Source organism: Coregonus clupeaformis, chromosome 7 (genome assembly GCF_020615455.1).
Source record: "Coregonus clupeaformis isolate EN_2021a chromosome 7, ASM2061545v1, whole genome shotgun sequence".
In the NCBI taxonomy this organism is placed as follows: domain Eukaryota; kingdom Metazoa; phylum Chordata; class Actinopteri; order Salmoniformes; family Salmonidae; genus Coregonus; species Coregonus clupeaformis.
In genome coordinates, this window is record NC_059198.1 from 41766882 (window position 1) to 41782026 (window position 15145).

Consider the following 15145-nt stretch of genomic DNA (forward strand, 5'->3'; position numbering starts at 1 on the left):
CAAACAAGCAAGATTTCTGGCTCTCACAGACCTGTAACTTCTTCTTTAAGAGGCTCCTCTGTCCTCCACTCGTTACCTGTATTAATGGCACCTGTTTGAACTTGTTATCAGTATAAAAGACACCTGTCCACAACCTCAAACAGTCACACTCCAAACTCCACTATGGCCAAGACCAAAGAGCTGTCAAAGGACACCAGAAACAAAATTGTAGACCTGCACCAGGCTGGGAAGACTGAATCTGCAATAGGTAAGCAGCTTGGTTTGAAGAAATCAACTGTGGGAGCAATTATTAGGAAATGGAAGACATACAAGACCACTGATAATCTCCCTCGATCTGGGTCTCCACGCAAGATCTCACCCTGTGGGGTCAAAATGATCACAAGAACGGTGAGCAAAAATCCCAGAACCACACGGGGGGACCTAGTGAATGACCTGCAGAGAGCTGGGACCAAAGTAACAAAGCATACCATCAGTAACACATTACGCCGCCAGGGACTCAAATCCTGCAGTGCCAGACGTGTCCCCCTGCTTAAGCCAGTACATGTCCAGGCCCGTCTGAAGTTTGCTAGAGTGCATTTGGATGATCCAGAAGAGGATTGGGAAAATGTCATATGGTCAGATGAAACCAAAATAGAACTTTTTGGTAAACTCAACTCGTCGTGTTTGGAGGACAAAGAATGCTGAGTTGCATCCAAAGAACACCATACCTACTGTGAAGCATGGGGGTGGAAACATCATGCTTTGGGGCTGTTTTTTCTGCAAAGGGACCAGGACGACTGATCCGTGTAAAGGAAAAAATGAATGGGGCCATGTATCGTGAGATTTTGAGTGAAAACCTCCTTCCATCAGCAAGGGCATTGAAGATGAAACGTGGCTGGGTCTTTCAGCATGACAATGATCCCAAACACACCGCCCGGGCAACGAAGGAGTGGCTTCGTAAGAAGCATTTCAAGGTCCTGGAGTGGCCTAGCCAGTCTCCAGATCTCAACCCCATAGAAAATCTTTGTTGGGAGTTGAAAGTCCGTGTTGCCCAGCGACAGCCCCAAAACATCACTGCTCTAGAGGAGATCTGCATGGAGGAATGGGCCAAAATACCAGCAACAGTGTGTGAAAACCTTGTGAAGACTTACAGAAAACGTTTGACCTGTGTCATTGCCAACAAAGGGTATATAACAAAGTATTGAGAAACTTTTGTTATTGACCAAATACTTATTTTCCACCATAATTTGCAAATAAATTCATAAAAAATCCTACAATGTGATTTTCTGGATTTTCTCTCCTCATTTTGTCTGTCATAGTTGACGTGTACCTATGATGAAAATTACAGGCCTCTCTCATCTTTTTAAGTGGGAGAACTTGCACAATTGGTGGCTGACTAAATACTTTTTTCCCCCACTGTATAAGTTATATTCTTCAAGATTTCATGGATATATATAATTAATTTATAAGTAAAATAAAAGACGTAGCAACTAATGATTCTAGCTTTAAATATTCAAGAAAAATCATATTCCCGACACGCTATCTTGACAAGATGACAATAATCAGTTTGAAGACATAATCTATTACCTGGCCCTCTACTATTCAACTATGTTCCTCTAAAGCCAAAGATGAATACCAGTCCCTGTAGTGGGAATTAACTTGTGAAAGATCGATTCTGTAGATTTGCATGGCTATCGTACCAATGCACACAAAGCATGCATAAACAAACATTGGTCATTTCCCGCAAGAGGAGATAACTTGGCACTTGTTTGCACATTCCTCACCTCAAGTGTGGGTCATCATTCACAATCAATGAGATCAGTGTAAAATAACAAAGCATCAGTATTGCTCTAAATCTCTACAGTCAGACCCTACTAGGGAGGACGCATGTACATTTGCAATTTGGCATATCACTTTAAAATACAGAACATCACTATGTGTGCATTCTCGGAAGTCCGACATCTGTCGGTCAAACAAACCTTTTGGGTAGGAAATCGATAGGTTTGCTAGGGACGAATCAATGAGATTTACAGGAGATTATTAACATTGACGCCCACCACTCAGCGTCACAAGTGTGTTATCGATTCGATTGAAAAGTGTTTGTCCTGTCCTCCCACATCAAGCACATAAGCCAAGTGACCCATCTATCACTGGTTTTGTCTTATTTGACAAATGCCTGGTATGTCGACATTAGGATGTGAGCTGTGGCAGATCAGAGATGTTTGAGTTGGGTTTTGCTGGAAATGATGTTGGACCTCACTGAAAACCGGACCCTCGTTCAAAGGTGAAATCCGTCAAAAGTGAACACTGAACTGAGCCACAGGCAGGTGACCCCGATGTTTCAACATGACATGGCAATGAGGATTTTTTTTAAAGCCTTGTTTGTCAAAGCACGGAGGAAGATTCAAATTGGAGGAAAAATAAACATAATTGTTTAGATCTTCAAAAATATTACCCACTTGGCACAGATGTCAATTCAACATCTATTCCACGTTGGTTCAACGAAATTACATGGAAACAACGTTGATTCAAACAGTGTGTGCCCAGTGGGTAGGGACGTTAGAGAAATATTAGAGCTGCAACATATAGTAATGTGACACATCCAGTACAGTGAGGGAAAAACATATTTGATCCCCTGCTGATTTTGTACGTTTGCCCACTGACAAAGAAATGATCAGTCTATAATTTTAATGGTAGGTTTATTTGAACAGTGAGAGACAGAATAACAACAAAAAAATGCAGAAAATCGCATGTCAAAAATGTTATAAATTGATTTGCATTTTAATGAGGGAAATAAGTATTTGATGCCCTCTCAATCAGAAAGATTTCTGGCCCCCAAGTGTCTTTTATACAGGTAACGAGCTGAGATTAGGAGCACACTCTTAAAGGGAATGCTCCTAATCTCAGCTTGTTGCCTGTATAAAAGACACCTGTCCACAGAAGCAATCAATCAATCAGATTACAAACTCTCCACCATGGCCAAGACCAAAGAGCTCTCCAAGGATGTCAGGGACAAGATTGTAGACCTACACAGGGCTGGAATGGGCTACAAGACCATCGCCAAGCAGCTTGGTGAGAAGGTGACAACAGTTGGTGCTATTATTCGCAAATGGAAGAAACACAAAAGAACTGTCAATCTCCCTCGGCCTGGGGCTCCATGCAAGATCTCACCTCGTGGAGTTGCAATGATCATGAGAACGGTGAGGAATCAGCCCAGAACTACATGGGAGGATCTTGTCAATGATCTCAAGGCAGCTGGGACCATAGTCACCAAGAAAACAATTGGTAACACACTACGCCGTGAAGGACTGAAATCCTGCAGCGCCCGCAAGGTCCCCCTGCTCATGAAAGCACATATACTGGGCCATCTGAAGTTTGCCAATGAACATCTGAATGATTCAGAGGAGAACTGGGTGAAAGTGTTGTGGTCAGATGAGACCAAAATCGAGCTCTTTGGCATCAGCTCAACTCGCCGTGTTTGGAGGAGGAGGAATGCTGCCTATGACCCCAAGAACACCATCCCCACCGTCAAACATGGAGGTGGAAACATTATGCTTTGGGGGTGTTTTTCTGCTAAGGGGACAGGACAACTTCACCGCATCAAAGGGACGATGGACGAGGCCATGTACCGTCAAATCTTGGGTGAGAACCTCATTCCCACCAGCCAGGGCATTGAAAATGGGTCGTGGATGGGTATTCCAGCATGACAATGACCTAAAACACACGGCCAAGGCAACAAAGGAGTGGCTCAAGAAGAAGCACATTAAGGTCCTGGAGTGGCCTAGCCAGTCTCCAGACCTTAATCCCATAGAAAATCTGTGGAGGGAGCTGAAGGTTCGAGTTGCCAAACGTCAGCCTCGAAACCTCAATGACTTGGAGAAGATCTGCAAAGAGGAGTGGGACAAAATCCCTCCTGAGATGTGTGCAAACCTGGTGGCCAACTACAAGAAACGTCTGACCTCTGTGATTTCCAACAAGGATTTTGCTACCAAGTACTAAATCATGTTTTGCAGAGGGGTCAAATACTTATTTCCCTCATTAAAATGCAAATCAATTTATAAAATTTTTGACATGTGTTTTTCTGGATTTTTTTGTTATTATTCTGTCTCTCACTGTTCAAATAAACCTACAATTAAAATTATAGACTGATCATATCTTTGTCAGTGGGCAAACGTACAAAATCAGCAGGGGATCAAATACTTTTTTCCCTCACTGTAAGTCACAACTGGATTCACTCTGTCACAGATTCTTTGTCATATATTTCATCCTGTCATTCTTTTGACTCTATTTTGGATGAATTTCCTGTATTTTGTGAATGAGAAGATGTGGTACACTACGTGATAACAATCTTAGATCCGGATTCATTCGAAGCATCGGGTCTAGGTGGAATCTTTCACAAAAATAAACTGTCATCTGCAATCTGACACCTGAGCTAAAACAACCAGAGGGGTTGTCACTGAACGAATAGGAGAAGGGATTTTTCGCTTCTTATCTTAGGATCACGAAAACTCTTCTTCTCTCCCAGGTGAATGTCTCGCATTTCATCACCATGACTGACTGGTCTGAATACTTTACATATGAAAAGAACACCACATAAGAAGAATCAACCCAGCGACAGGAAGTTGATTTTTCAGCCCCCGATCCGGAATTTCACAACCCTTTGGACTCAGATAAGGTCTCCCTGTCTCTCACAGCGTATGTAGCGAGAGACAATAATATTATTCACTGAGCAGTCCCCCTTTAAGTCCAAGAATGTTGCCAACAAAGACAGAAATGTGTAACAGCAGCTTTATATTGAATTTTAGCAAATTACATTAAGGCTGCTTTAAATTAGATAGTGCAGTTAACAAGGAGGTGGCACATATGGAGTATCTATAGAAACACTTATGTGCCTCGGATTAAATAAGATAGCATAATGGTTTATTTGTCAGTGTGTTTTCTAGGGGTCATTGGAGATTAAACGTTGCAGTCATTGCCTAAAATTCATATGACTTATATTACATCTCAAAAAGGGCCATATATATCTGAGTTAAACCTGTTTTGACACTGACAGGACTCAAACAACTTGAAGAGAACAACTATCTAGCACCAAGTTTGAACTAGTATACTTGAAACTCAAGACAAGTGAGAATTTCTACTCCAGGGGTGGCCAACACTTCCTGGAGAGCTACTGGATAGGCAGGTTTTTGCTCCAGCGCTGCCCTAACACACCAGTATCAGCTCTTTATCGAGTCCTGATGAGCAGCTGATTAGTAAAAATCAGGAGTGTAGGGCAGGAACAAAAGCCTGCACACCCAGCAGCTCTCCTGTTCTACTTCAACACACCAATTGCTGTAGTTATTTCGGGACATAAGGACAACATTTAAAGAAAATAGTGAATCTAAGCCTGACCATGGTCTATTTCTCCTGGGAATGTGGTGGCATTTTTTCCAGCCAAACTAATCCAGCATGGTCTGTTCCATAAATTACTTTTATGATTTGCAAAATAAAGATAAGGGGATTAAGCCCAGGGGGAAACACAAACCTGTAAGTCTGCTAATGTAAAAATAGATACTAGAATTTGGTCATTTCCACGTAAAGGACCAGTGAGCACCAACATAGGAGCATGTCAAATTGGGTGTCAAATGAAAGCTGTGTCAATATTTTTTTATTTAATTAAGGCACATTTACATTTTCAACCATTTTCAACCGTTTTTTTTGGAATAAGCAAAGGCTTTGATTTCTGGTCAAACAGATGGAAAAGGGGTCTTAGAAAAAGTCTTAAAAGGTATCAGAAATACATCAAAACACAATACCGTTGAAAAATCCCTGCCAACTAATATCAACACTTATATTTCTTTTTGGATAATTGTATCTGCCTTACGTAAGTTTAAGGAACATTGCCTTGTGCCTTGAAATTCCATTACCAAAAACCAACATACAGTGCCTTCGGAAAGTATTCAGACCGTTTGACTTTTTCCACATTTTGTTACGTTACAGCCTTATTCTAAAATTGATTAAATAAAAACATATCCTCAGCAATCTACACACAATACCGCATAATGACAAAGTGAAAACAGGTTTCTCGAAAATTTTCGAAATGTATACAAAATAAAAAACAGAAATACCTTATTTACATAAGTATTCAGACCCTTTGCTATGGTACTCGAAATTGAGCTCAGGTGCATCCTGTTTCCATTGATCATCCTTGAGATGTTTCTACAACTTGATTGGAGTCCACCTGTTGTAAATTCAATTGATTGGACATGATTTGGAAAGGCACACACCTGTCTATATAAGGTCCCAGAGTTGACAGTGCATCTCAGAGCAAAAAATCAAGCCATGAGGTCAAAGGAATTGTCCGTAGCGCTCCGAGACAGTATTGTGGCGAGGCACAGATCTGGAGAAGGCTACCAAAACATTTCTGCAGCGTTGATGGTCCCCAAGAACACAGTGGCCTCCATCATTCTTAAATGGAAGAAGTTTGGAACCACCAAGACTCTTCCTAGAGCTGGCCGCCCGGCCAAACTGAGCAATCGGGGAAGAAGGGCCTTGGTCAGGGAGGTGACCAAGAACCTGATGGTCACTCTGACAGAGCTCTAAAGTTCCTCTGTGGAGATGGGAGAACCTTCCAGAAGGACAACCATCTCTGCAGCACTCCACCAATCAGGCCTTTATGGTAGAGTGGCCAGACGGAAACCACTCCTCAGTAAAACTCACATGACAGCCCGCTTGGAGTTTGCCAAAAGGCACCTAAAGACTCTCAGACCATGGAAAACAAGATTTTCTGGTCTGATGAAGCCAAGATTGAACTCTTTGGCCTGAATGCAAAGCGTCACGTCTGGAGGAAACCTGGCACCATCCCTAAGGTTAAGCATGGTGGTGGCAGCATCATGCTGTGGGGATGTTTTTTAGCGGCAGGGACTGGGAGACTAGTCAGGATCGAGGCAAAGATGAACGGAGCAAAGTACAGAGAGATCCTTGATGAAAACCTGCTCCAGAGCACTCAGGACCTCAGACTAGGGCGAAGGTTCACCTTCCAACAGGACAACGACCCTAAGCACACAGCCAAGACAACGCAGGAGTGGCTTCGGGACAAGTCTCTGAATGTCCTTGAATGGCCCAGCCAGAGGCCGGACTTGAACCTGATTGAAAATCTCTGGAGAGACCTGAAAATAGCTGTGCAGCAACGCTCCCCATCCAACCTGACAGAGCTTGAGAGGATCTGCAGAGAAAAATGGGAGAAATTCCCCAAATACAGGTGTGCCAAGCTTGTAGTGTCATACCCAAGAAGACTTGATGCTGTAATTGCTGCCAAAGATGCTTCAACAAAGTACTGAGTAAAGGGTCTGAATACTTATGTAAATGTGATATGTCCGTTTAAAAAATATATATAAATTAGCAAACATTTCTAAAAACCTGTTTTTGCTTTGTCATTACGGGGTATTGTGTGTAGATTTTTAAAAATATATATATTTTAGAATAAGGCTGTAACATAACAAAATGTGGAAAAAGTCAATGGGTCTGAATACTTTCCGAAGGCACTGTATCTTTAATATATTTTCACATTTCTCTACCTAATGAGGAAGGAGGATAATGAAAGTTCACAGACGTAACAAGTAAAGGTAGACCTATAAATTAGTTATAATCGACTGTAATATACGGAACTCTACTGTTTTGTACTCTACTGTAAAGTCAATATGTCACGTCATAGCTGACACCCCATTCTTTCTGCAGACATCATTGAATCTTAATTCGGAGCAGATATTTAACATAGTTTTTGGAAAACTTGGGCACATAAAAAAATGGAGGATAAAAAAAAAAAAAAACTTTGCATCGTCACAATTCTTCCAGTAAATGTTAAAAGTAGTCATTGTGCATAGGTTTGTTAAACTTTGAAATCAATGGTTTTTGTTTGGCATACATTTTAAGTGAGATTCCATTACCATGGAATTATCCATTTACCTATACCTACAGTATCTAGAAGTGTTTGTACCAGCTGCAAAGTTTGCACTTGTTTTTGTTAAATTGGGAATAAAATACACAGAAAAAAGCTAAATCATAAAACTCTTAATTTAAACTTGACCTTACATTAAAACTTATTTCACCCTCATTTTATCTTTATGTTCTGGTGTGAATGTTTTTTTTTATTCCCTCATATACTTGCCAAAAATTTACTTGCCAGAAATTTTCTAGCTAAATATGTCCTTTGCAATTCATCCAACAGAGCAGCTGTGATTTGTGAGATATGATTTTATTGGACTAACACTGATAAGTGTTACTGAGTGGACACTCCCAAGTGACCTCCCCCTGGGTGATAAAGTGGGATATTCAGTCCTAAAATCAATGGAGCATTATTCACTCTCCACACACTCAATAACAGATGATGCCTAAATGGCTAACAAGTGCTGTATTGACATCGTTCTTGAAATCGTATGTGGCATCAAGTGTCAAATGTTAAAGTGTTCAAAGTGATTTCTAATAACTTTCCAGTAAATACTGATTTATGGTGAATTCTCAAAAGGTGGATTTAGTCTAGTGAAAACGGTATTGTGAAAACAGCAATGAGAAAGCTGCCCTCCTTGGTTGGAGAGGACATATCAATCGGGGAATAGCCGACATATGCTTGAGAGGCCAGAATTGTAACAGACTCTGGAGCCAAATGCCAAGGCTGGACAGAGTGTCCTTGATGTACCGTAGACATAGCTGATTATAACTAATGCCGTAGACACAGCCACTGAGGTATTTAGGCAGATTAATAAAATCTATGCTAAACAACACAAAATCAATAAAAGCCAAGTCATGGAAGAAGAAAAACAAATCTAAAAGTTATTTGTTTACCAGCTTGGATACTGCTCAGTTTAGTGTCATATAGGGTCATACAGCATATCTGGAACCTCTTGCTGTAACACCTTATGGAAGGTGGTTTAAGGTCCTCCAGTCAAACGGACACTGTGTTCTTTAGATAGGGGACTAAAGAACATATAAAACATTTAAAAACGAAAAAGGTTGTAAAGGCTCAGAACCCTCCTCTCAGGTCAACCCCCTACAAGACAACGACCATGCTGAACATGGTCTGGTCATCCAACCAACTGAACACGTTTCCAAAATCGGAATAATTGTGATATCAAAACAAAATATTCATAACAATCAGTTTCTTTCTTCCAAGAAACTGGGAGGTGTTCGAGGAAAGTCTTGATCACTCATCAAGCATTTAAAGAACCAAAAGCTTATTGACATTTTAACAACTTCCTTTCAACGTACATTGATACTTACTTGTATCATTTGAAACAGAGGCGTTACAAGCATTCCAGGTAGGGATAGAGTGCACAGGTTGATGGGTAAAAACACTGTCATAAATGGAGCCTAGAGAAATTCAGCCCAGAACTTGACTCCACATGTTCTTGGAAGCAAGAAAGAAAGAAACGTTTCCATTTCTCAAATGGATTCCTTCCGTTAAAAACATTTGTGATACCTTTGTGTTGTTCACTTTGCTTCTTAATACGCAAGGCGGCACGAGCCAAGAGTTTACCGTCTCGGCATTGCAATTCAAATTGAGATACTGCATGAACCAGACACAAAGAAAGGACATACAGACAGAATATGTAGAAGACCTTTTGATACTTCATTCCAAATGTCACAAACTTGTATGTGTCAGACCGAGTTCCACCTTACCTACTCTGAGTTGATAAAATAAAACAATTTCTTCATGTATCTGGTAGTCTATGGTGCTTCTCCTATAAAATCAGGTGTGCCCTATACCCATCTGGTTTGTTGTTGTAGCTGTTCCCCACTACACCAAGTTTGACCTTTAGTGAGCCATCATTTAGCAGACACTCTTAGCCTTTTGCCTCTTAGTAGGCCGTTGTTGTAAATAAGAATTTGTTCTTAACTGACTTGCCTAGTTAAATAAAGGTTAAATAAAATAGAAAATAAATGATCCAGAGTAACTAGGGTTAGGTGCCTTGCTCAAGGGCACATCAACAGATTTTTCATCTAGTCGTCTCTGGGATTCAAACCAACGCTCTTAACTGCTACGCTACCTGTCGACCCCACTACATTACAGTATGTGGTTCAAGCTTCTTAAAGTCCTTGAATCTTTGGAATGCAAATAATTTGTGAAAAGGATTGCATGTTGACAGCTGCCTGGACCTTCTTTCAATGGATTAGAAGTTGTTACATTGACTGTGTGACTCCGTAAAGACCTTCTAGAGCTTTGCAGGACCGTATTTCTAATGAGTGTAGGCCTGATGAGCCGTGTGTGGCTGGCTGGTTTCACTGTTTTTACAACCCATGCAGTCTGTTCGAGGCCACAGGCAGGGTATAACTAGGTAAACTCACAGGGTTCTGTGTGGCAAATGCTTTTGTTGTCCTCTGTCCACAAATTCTCAAAGAGGAAAACTTGTCAGAGGCTAAAACACAGGGCTGGTCATTAGACTGATGCCACAAATTGAGTTTGATGGACTTATCCTACACACCTAACTAGTCCTGTAAGTGCCTAGTGGAGCGAAGGTCAGAGCTACTTTTCAGGACAACAATTCTGTTCTATTTCCCACTTTTGCTTTTCTTTGCGTCGAAAGAGGACACCATCCACTGAGAGTATCATCTCAATGCTAAGGCTATCTGGTAATGTCTATTAATATCCATGAACAATAATAATACAACATTGGCATCTCTACGAGGGAAGAATTCAGCTGAGTATGTCAAACCAGGAATAACATGCTTCCGACAAATGGGAGCCGAAAAAGCTTTCTCCGCAAATGCATTGCAATATGTAACATATGATTTTAACCTGCACAACAAAACAAAACCCAAAACCCATGATGACCCTTGACACAATAAAATTACCCTGAAATGCAGACGGCAGCAATTGAGAGCCTGGCAAGAGTTCCAGAGAACAATACCATCCATTGAATCAAAACAGCAGAAAACGTCACATCATTTCAGCATCCCTGGTATAAACTGAACTAGTTTCATATGAGAAGGACATTACATTAATCAATTTAAGATGGGTCTACAAATCAAATTATGCAAATTCCCCTTCCAGCTATTTACTTGCATTCAATAATTGAACTCTAAAAAGAAAAGGTTCCTGGAGTATCCTTTAGGGGTTCTTCAAATTGAAAGTGTGGGGGAACCCCTCTAAGTTCTTAGAAGAACCCTTTAAATGGATCCTCGAATAACCTTTTGAATAACCTTTTGCTGTTCATCCCGTTATTATTATTATTAATAAGGACATTAATAATAATAATATGCATAACAATAACAACAATAACACAATATTTTAGTTCTCAGTGTTTATTATGATTTTAGTGGCAAAGCAGAATTAAAAATCTAAATATGACGTAAACTCCCAGCAGAACCCCAAGTCCAATGGGTATATCCTCTGGCGAGTTGATGTTAATGTGTTGATGTTCTCCGTATCCATAGCCAGAATGATTTTGCAGTGCATGGTGATCGAACAGGTTTCCTGTTATATTCATCAGAGGTGTAGGGAGGGTGAAGTCTGTGAATCCAAAAAAATTTAATTATACAGATGATTAACAAAACATGCACATGTCAGTATTCATACCTTGTTTTTTTTGTGGTGAATGTGAATGAAAAAAACTGTTTTGATAATGTTTTTCATACACATATCTTGTCCACAATGTAGAGGCCTATGGGACATTCATTGAAGAGGTAAGGGAGGAGGATGGTAAATGTGCTCTGCATAACATACCAATACCAATTGACATACCTTTGTATGCCTTTTTGTCTGTATACCTGCAGACACAGACACCAAAGTGAGCAGTTCAGTCATCTGCACCCAATACAGCTAACCTTCAACATATTCTTATAGCCTACATATTCTTACCTCTTTGTTGATTGATATCCATTGAATTGTGTCCATTTTCTGTTTTAGAAAGATTTACACAAATATGAAAAGATAGATGGTATCATCGTAAAACAATAATAATTTTAGATCATACAAGGGACAAAACTTACCTTAAATTGAGGAGATCTTTACATTTTTCAGTTAAGTGCCTTCACCTGCTGTCCTTTCAAATTCAAATCCAAATGTTTCAGTTGGGCAGTTAGGTTCCTGCAAGAACCCCCACCAGCTGAGGAGGTTCCTCGATGAACCCCACCTCCTATGGGGTTCTTGGAAGAACCTTTTGGGGGCCATTTTCAGTGCCAAGAACCCTAAGGTTCTTCAAAGAACTTTGAGGATCTTAGAAGAACCCTTGTTGAACCCCTACTTTTTAGAGTGTGCGTTCATTTTATCAAGGACCTTGTTACATTGTTATTAACACACAGTTATTGAATTCTTAAAGACATTGAGGATCACAATTATACTGATAAACCAATGATACTTGTTATTAGCAGTGCTGATTCCATATGTATTCTTATAAGTCTGTGTTATAGTGGAAACAGAGGGAACATGTCTAAGAAGTAAATTATTACAAATTAATTCAATTCAAACAATCAATTCAAACAATGTACTGAAGATGAACACTAATTGCCATAGACACAAACCAGGATAATTTGGGTGTGAGCCATAAGCAAGGGTCCTTCCAGGATCTACCTTTTGTTCAAGCTGTTGTGTAAGGCCAGGCAAAAAAAAGGAACAGTCAGCTATTCTTACTCAAAGATGAACAATAACTCAATTATTGTCTCTCATGATGAGGTCTGTTAATTACAGAAGAAAATATAAGAAAATCATGTCAGCATTTTATAGTTCAATTTACATCAATTTTAGTAGGCTACCCAAAAAGGAAAAATCATTCTTCATTGTAAATTATAAAAAATATCAAACTTTATAGTGGCTTACTGTAGAAGGTAGTGGATGAAAAATTCAAATTCACCTACATTTCCATCTAACACGACTGTGAATTCATCTGGCAAGCAGAAGATGTTATTTAGTCTATATCACAGGAAAGGATACGACTGCTAAATATGTCTAATATTATAATTTTTTTACCAGTGACACTGTCTATCTGTCTGACTGCACTATACATCGAGAACTGTAGAATAGAATAAAATAGATACCAGAATTGTCCATCCATTTTGGTTAGAATGGAAATGTGTCCCTGGCTTTTGCCCAACATCCCCAGACAAACACCTAATCAGATCGGACACTTCCACAATCTGCTAACAATCTGGTGTGTTTTGAAACTAGCGGGAGTCCCAGACAGATAGCACTCTGGCCAGATCAGAGGGTCACCTACTGCGGGTGGTTGTCCACAGAGGAGCCAGGGGGACAAGGGGCAGTCCCTGCTCCATGGGAGACCCCCGTCTGTCATCACCACCATCTGGACTGGAGACCCACTTTGGCACAACACCACACCAGATTTGGTCTCCTCTTTCCCAGTGGTGGCTAATGTGCCAAGACAGTTTAGACATGGAACAGGCGATGGACAGTCCCAGAGCAGCTATGCAACTTCTTGTGGGTTAATTAGGTAAAAAATAAACGATAGACTATTGTACTTTAATTTGAAGTCTGATGTGTAATGTTTGATGTGTAAGGAGTGATGATGCAACTTTAGTTTAGGCCTATATTCATGGTATTTCTGTTCATGAAAATAATTATTTTGTTTAGAAATTGCCTTAAGACAGTAACGCAGTGACAGGAAAAAACATTGCAGAGCTCTATGTACATATATGAAGCCCTTAAGCAGGTGTTCAGAAAGGTAGTCTAAATAGCTCTCATAAATCAATAGTAGGCTATTCATTTGATTTTTTTCATAGCAATTGATACAAATTTATTTGCCTACTGCCTTTGTCTACTGATCCATAGAGATAAATGCTATTGAAATCATGTGACACATCTTCGGAATTAGGCTACATGATGTGGATGTCTCCTTTAAAAAAAAAAAAGTTTGGCAGACTTTTCCTCCGACCAACAAACAGGTTACTGTGTTATATCCAGTAGAAGAAGCATTGTCATTTATAATTCCGTTTCCGTGTCAATCATTCCGTTTAAGTAAGTATGCTAGGCTAACCTAGTACTCATTCCCACATTTATCAGATTACCCACAAGCATAAACGTGATAAAGTCGGTCTCACACCTACCTTTCTTGTGCGCTGTCAGTGTCACGCAGCAGCCCACGCAGAACAAGGCAGCAAGAACTATTCCAGTTTCAGGTCTCATTGTTTCCAAAATGTGTTATATTCAATGAAATTGCAGGATAAACTTCTCCATAGTCTTGGGCGAACACCCCTTTATGTGATGTATCTACCCCCGTTTTACGTCCAGGGGCGGTAATAGGTGTAGACTATTCGGATAGGACTTCGTTGCGCTGGCACTCTCTCCCGGCGATTGGTCCTCTTCAGTCTGTAGCATCGCAGTCAGAGCAACGTTGCATTGTTTTGACGTCATTGGGAAGGAGTGTCGTTCGAAAGCACAGCGGCCAAGTACAAAGTTATATCAAGCATGGTCTTTCACAATCATAGGCCAATCCATGCGTTTAAGCCCTGGCTGGAATAACATTTCATTAGGTTGATATGTTAATATTGCAAGTAGGCTACATGCCTAGGCTTCTTATTGCAAGCTATTGTCTAAACAGGGTCATTCAACCTAGGGTGATGGATCTACCCCCCAGGTACTGCAGGGGGTCTGCCCCCAAAAAATATTTTAAAAGAAAGAATACCTTAAAAATATATACATTCTTTCAATGTTTTTATGAATATCGCTAGCAACAACAGAATAAATAACTTTTTTAATTACATAGGCTACCTACAGTAGAAAAAAGTATAATATCTTCTTTCTAATGATGTCAACTTTATTTCTCAACTCCTAATATTGCGAAAATTACAATCATTGGAGATAATTACACTCACTGGAGCAGAGTATGGGAGTGGAGTTGAGTAGTCAGAAATCCCACTCATTGCTCCACATCTTTGCTTACCGCTCCGGTGCTCAACCTCCTTTCCCCACTCCACAAACAATCTCTTGACTGCTCACAGAAAACATTTACTGCTGCTCCAAATTCGTTCCATTCATTTTTTGTTTAAAAATATAATTTAACAAACACCCCTTCTACCTTTGTGACTATGGTTTGGAAGTAGGCCATCTTAAGGAGCTTCAACATTTCAACAACATGTCAAAGGCTATTACACAAGGACCTACCTGATGATATGTGGCTGCTGTGTTAAAAACTAACTTGCTTTTTGTCTAATCTATTGATGATCAGATAATTAAGTTGTA

At 40.1% G+C, this 15145-nt stretch overlaps 1 protein-coding gene across 1 annotated transcript in view; it reads right to left on the reverse strand.

The window, feature by feature from the left end:
* Positions 1-14402, reverse strand: part of LOC121569195 (melanoma receptor tyrosine-protein kinase-like) — a 56434-nt gene extending 42032 nt beyond the window's left edge. Inside the window, exon 1 of the mRNA XM_041879955.2 lies at positions 14011-14402. Within this exon, the coding sequence (XP_041735889.1) occupies positions 14011-14089 (79 nt within the window). The 5' untranslated portion in view covers positions 14090-14402. The remainder of the gene's footprint in view (positions 1-14010) is intronic.
* Positions 14403-15145: the final 743 nt, after the last annotated feature.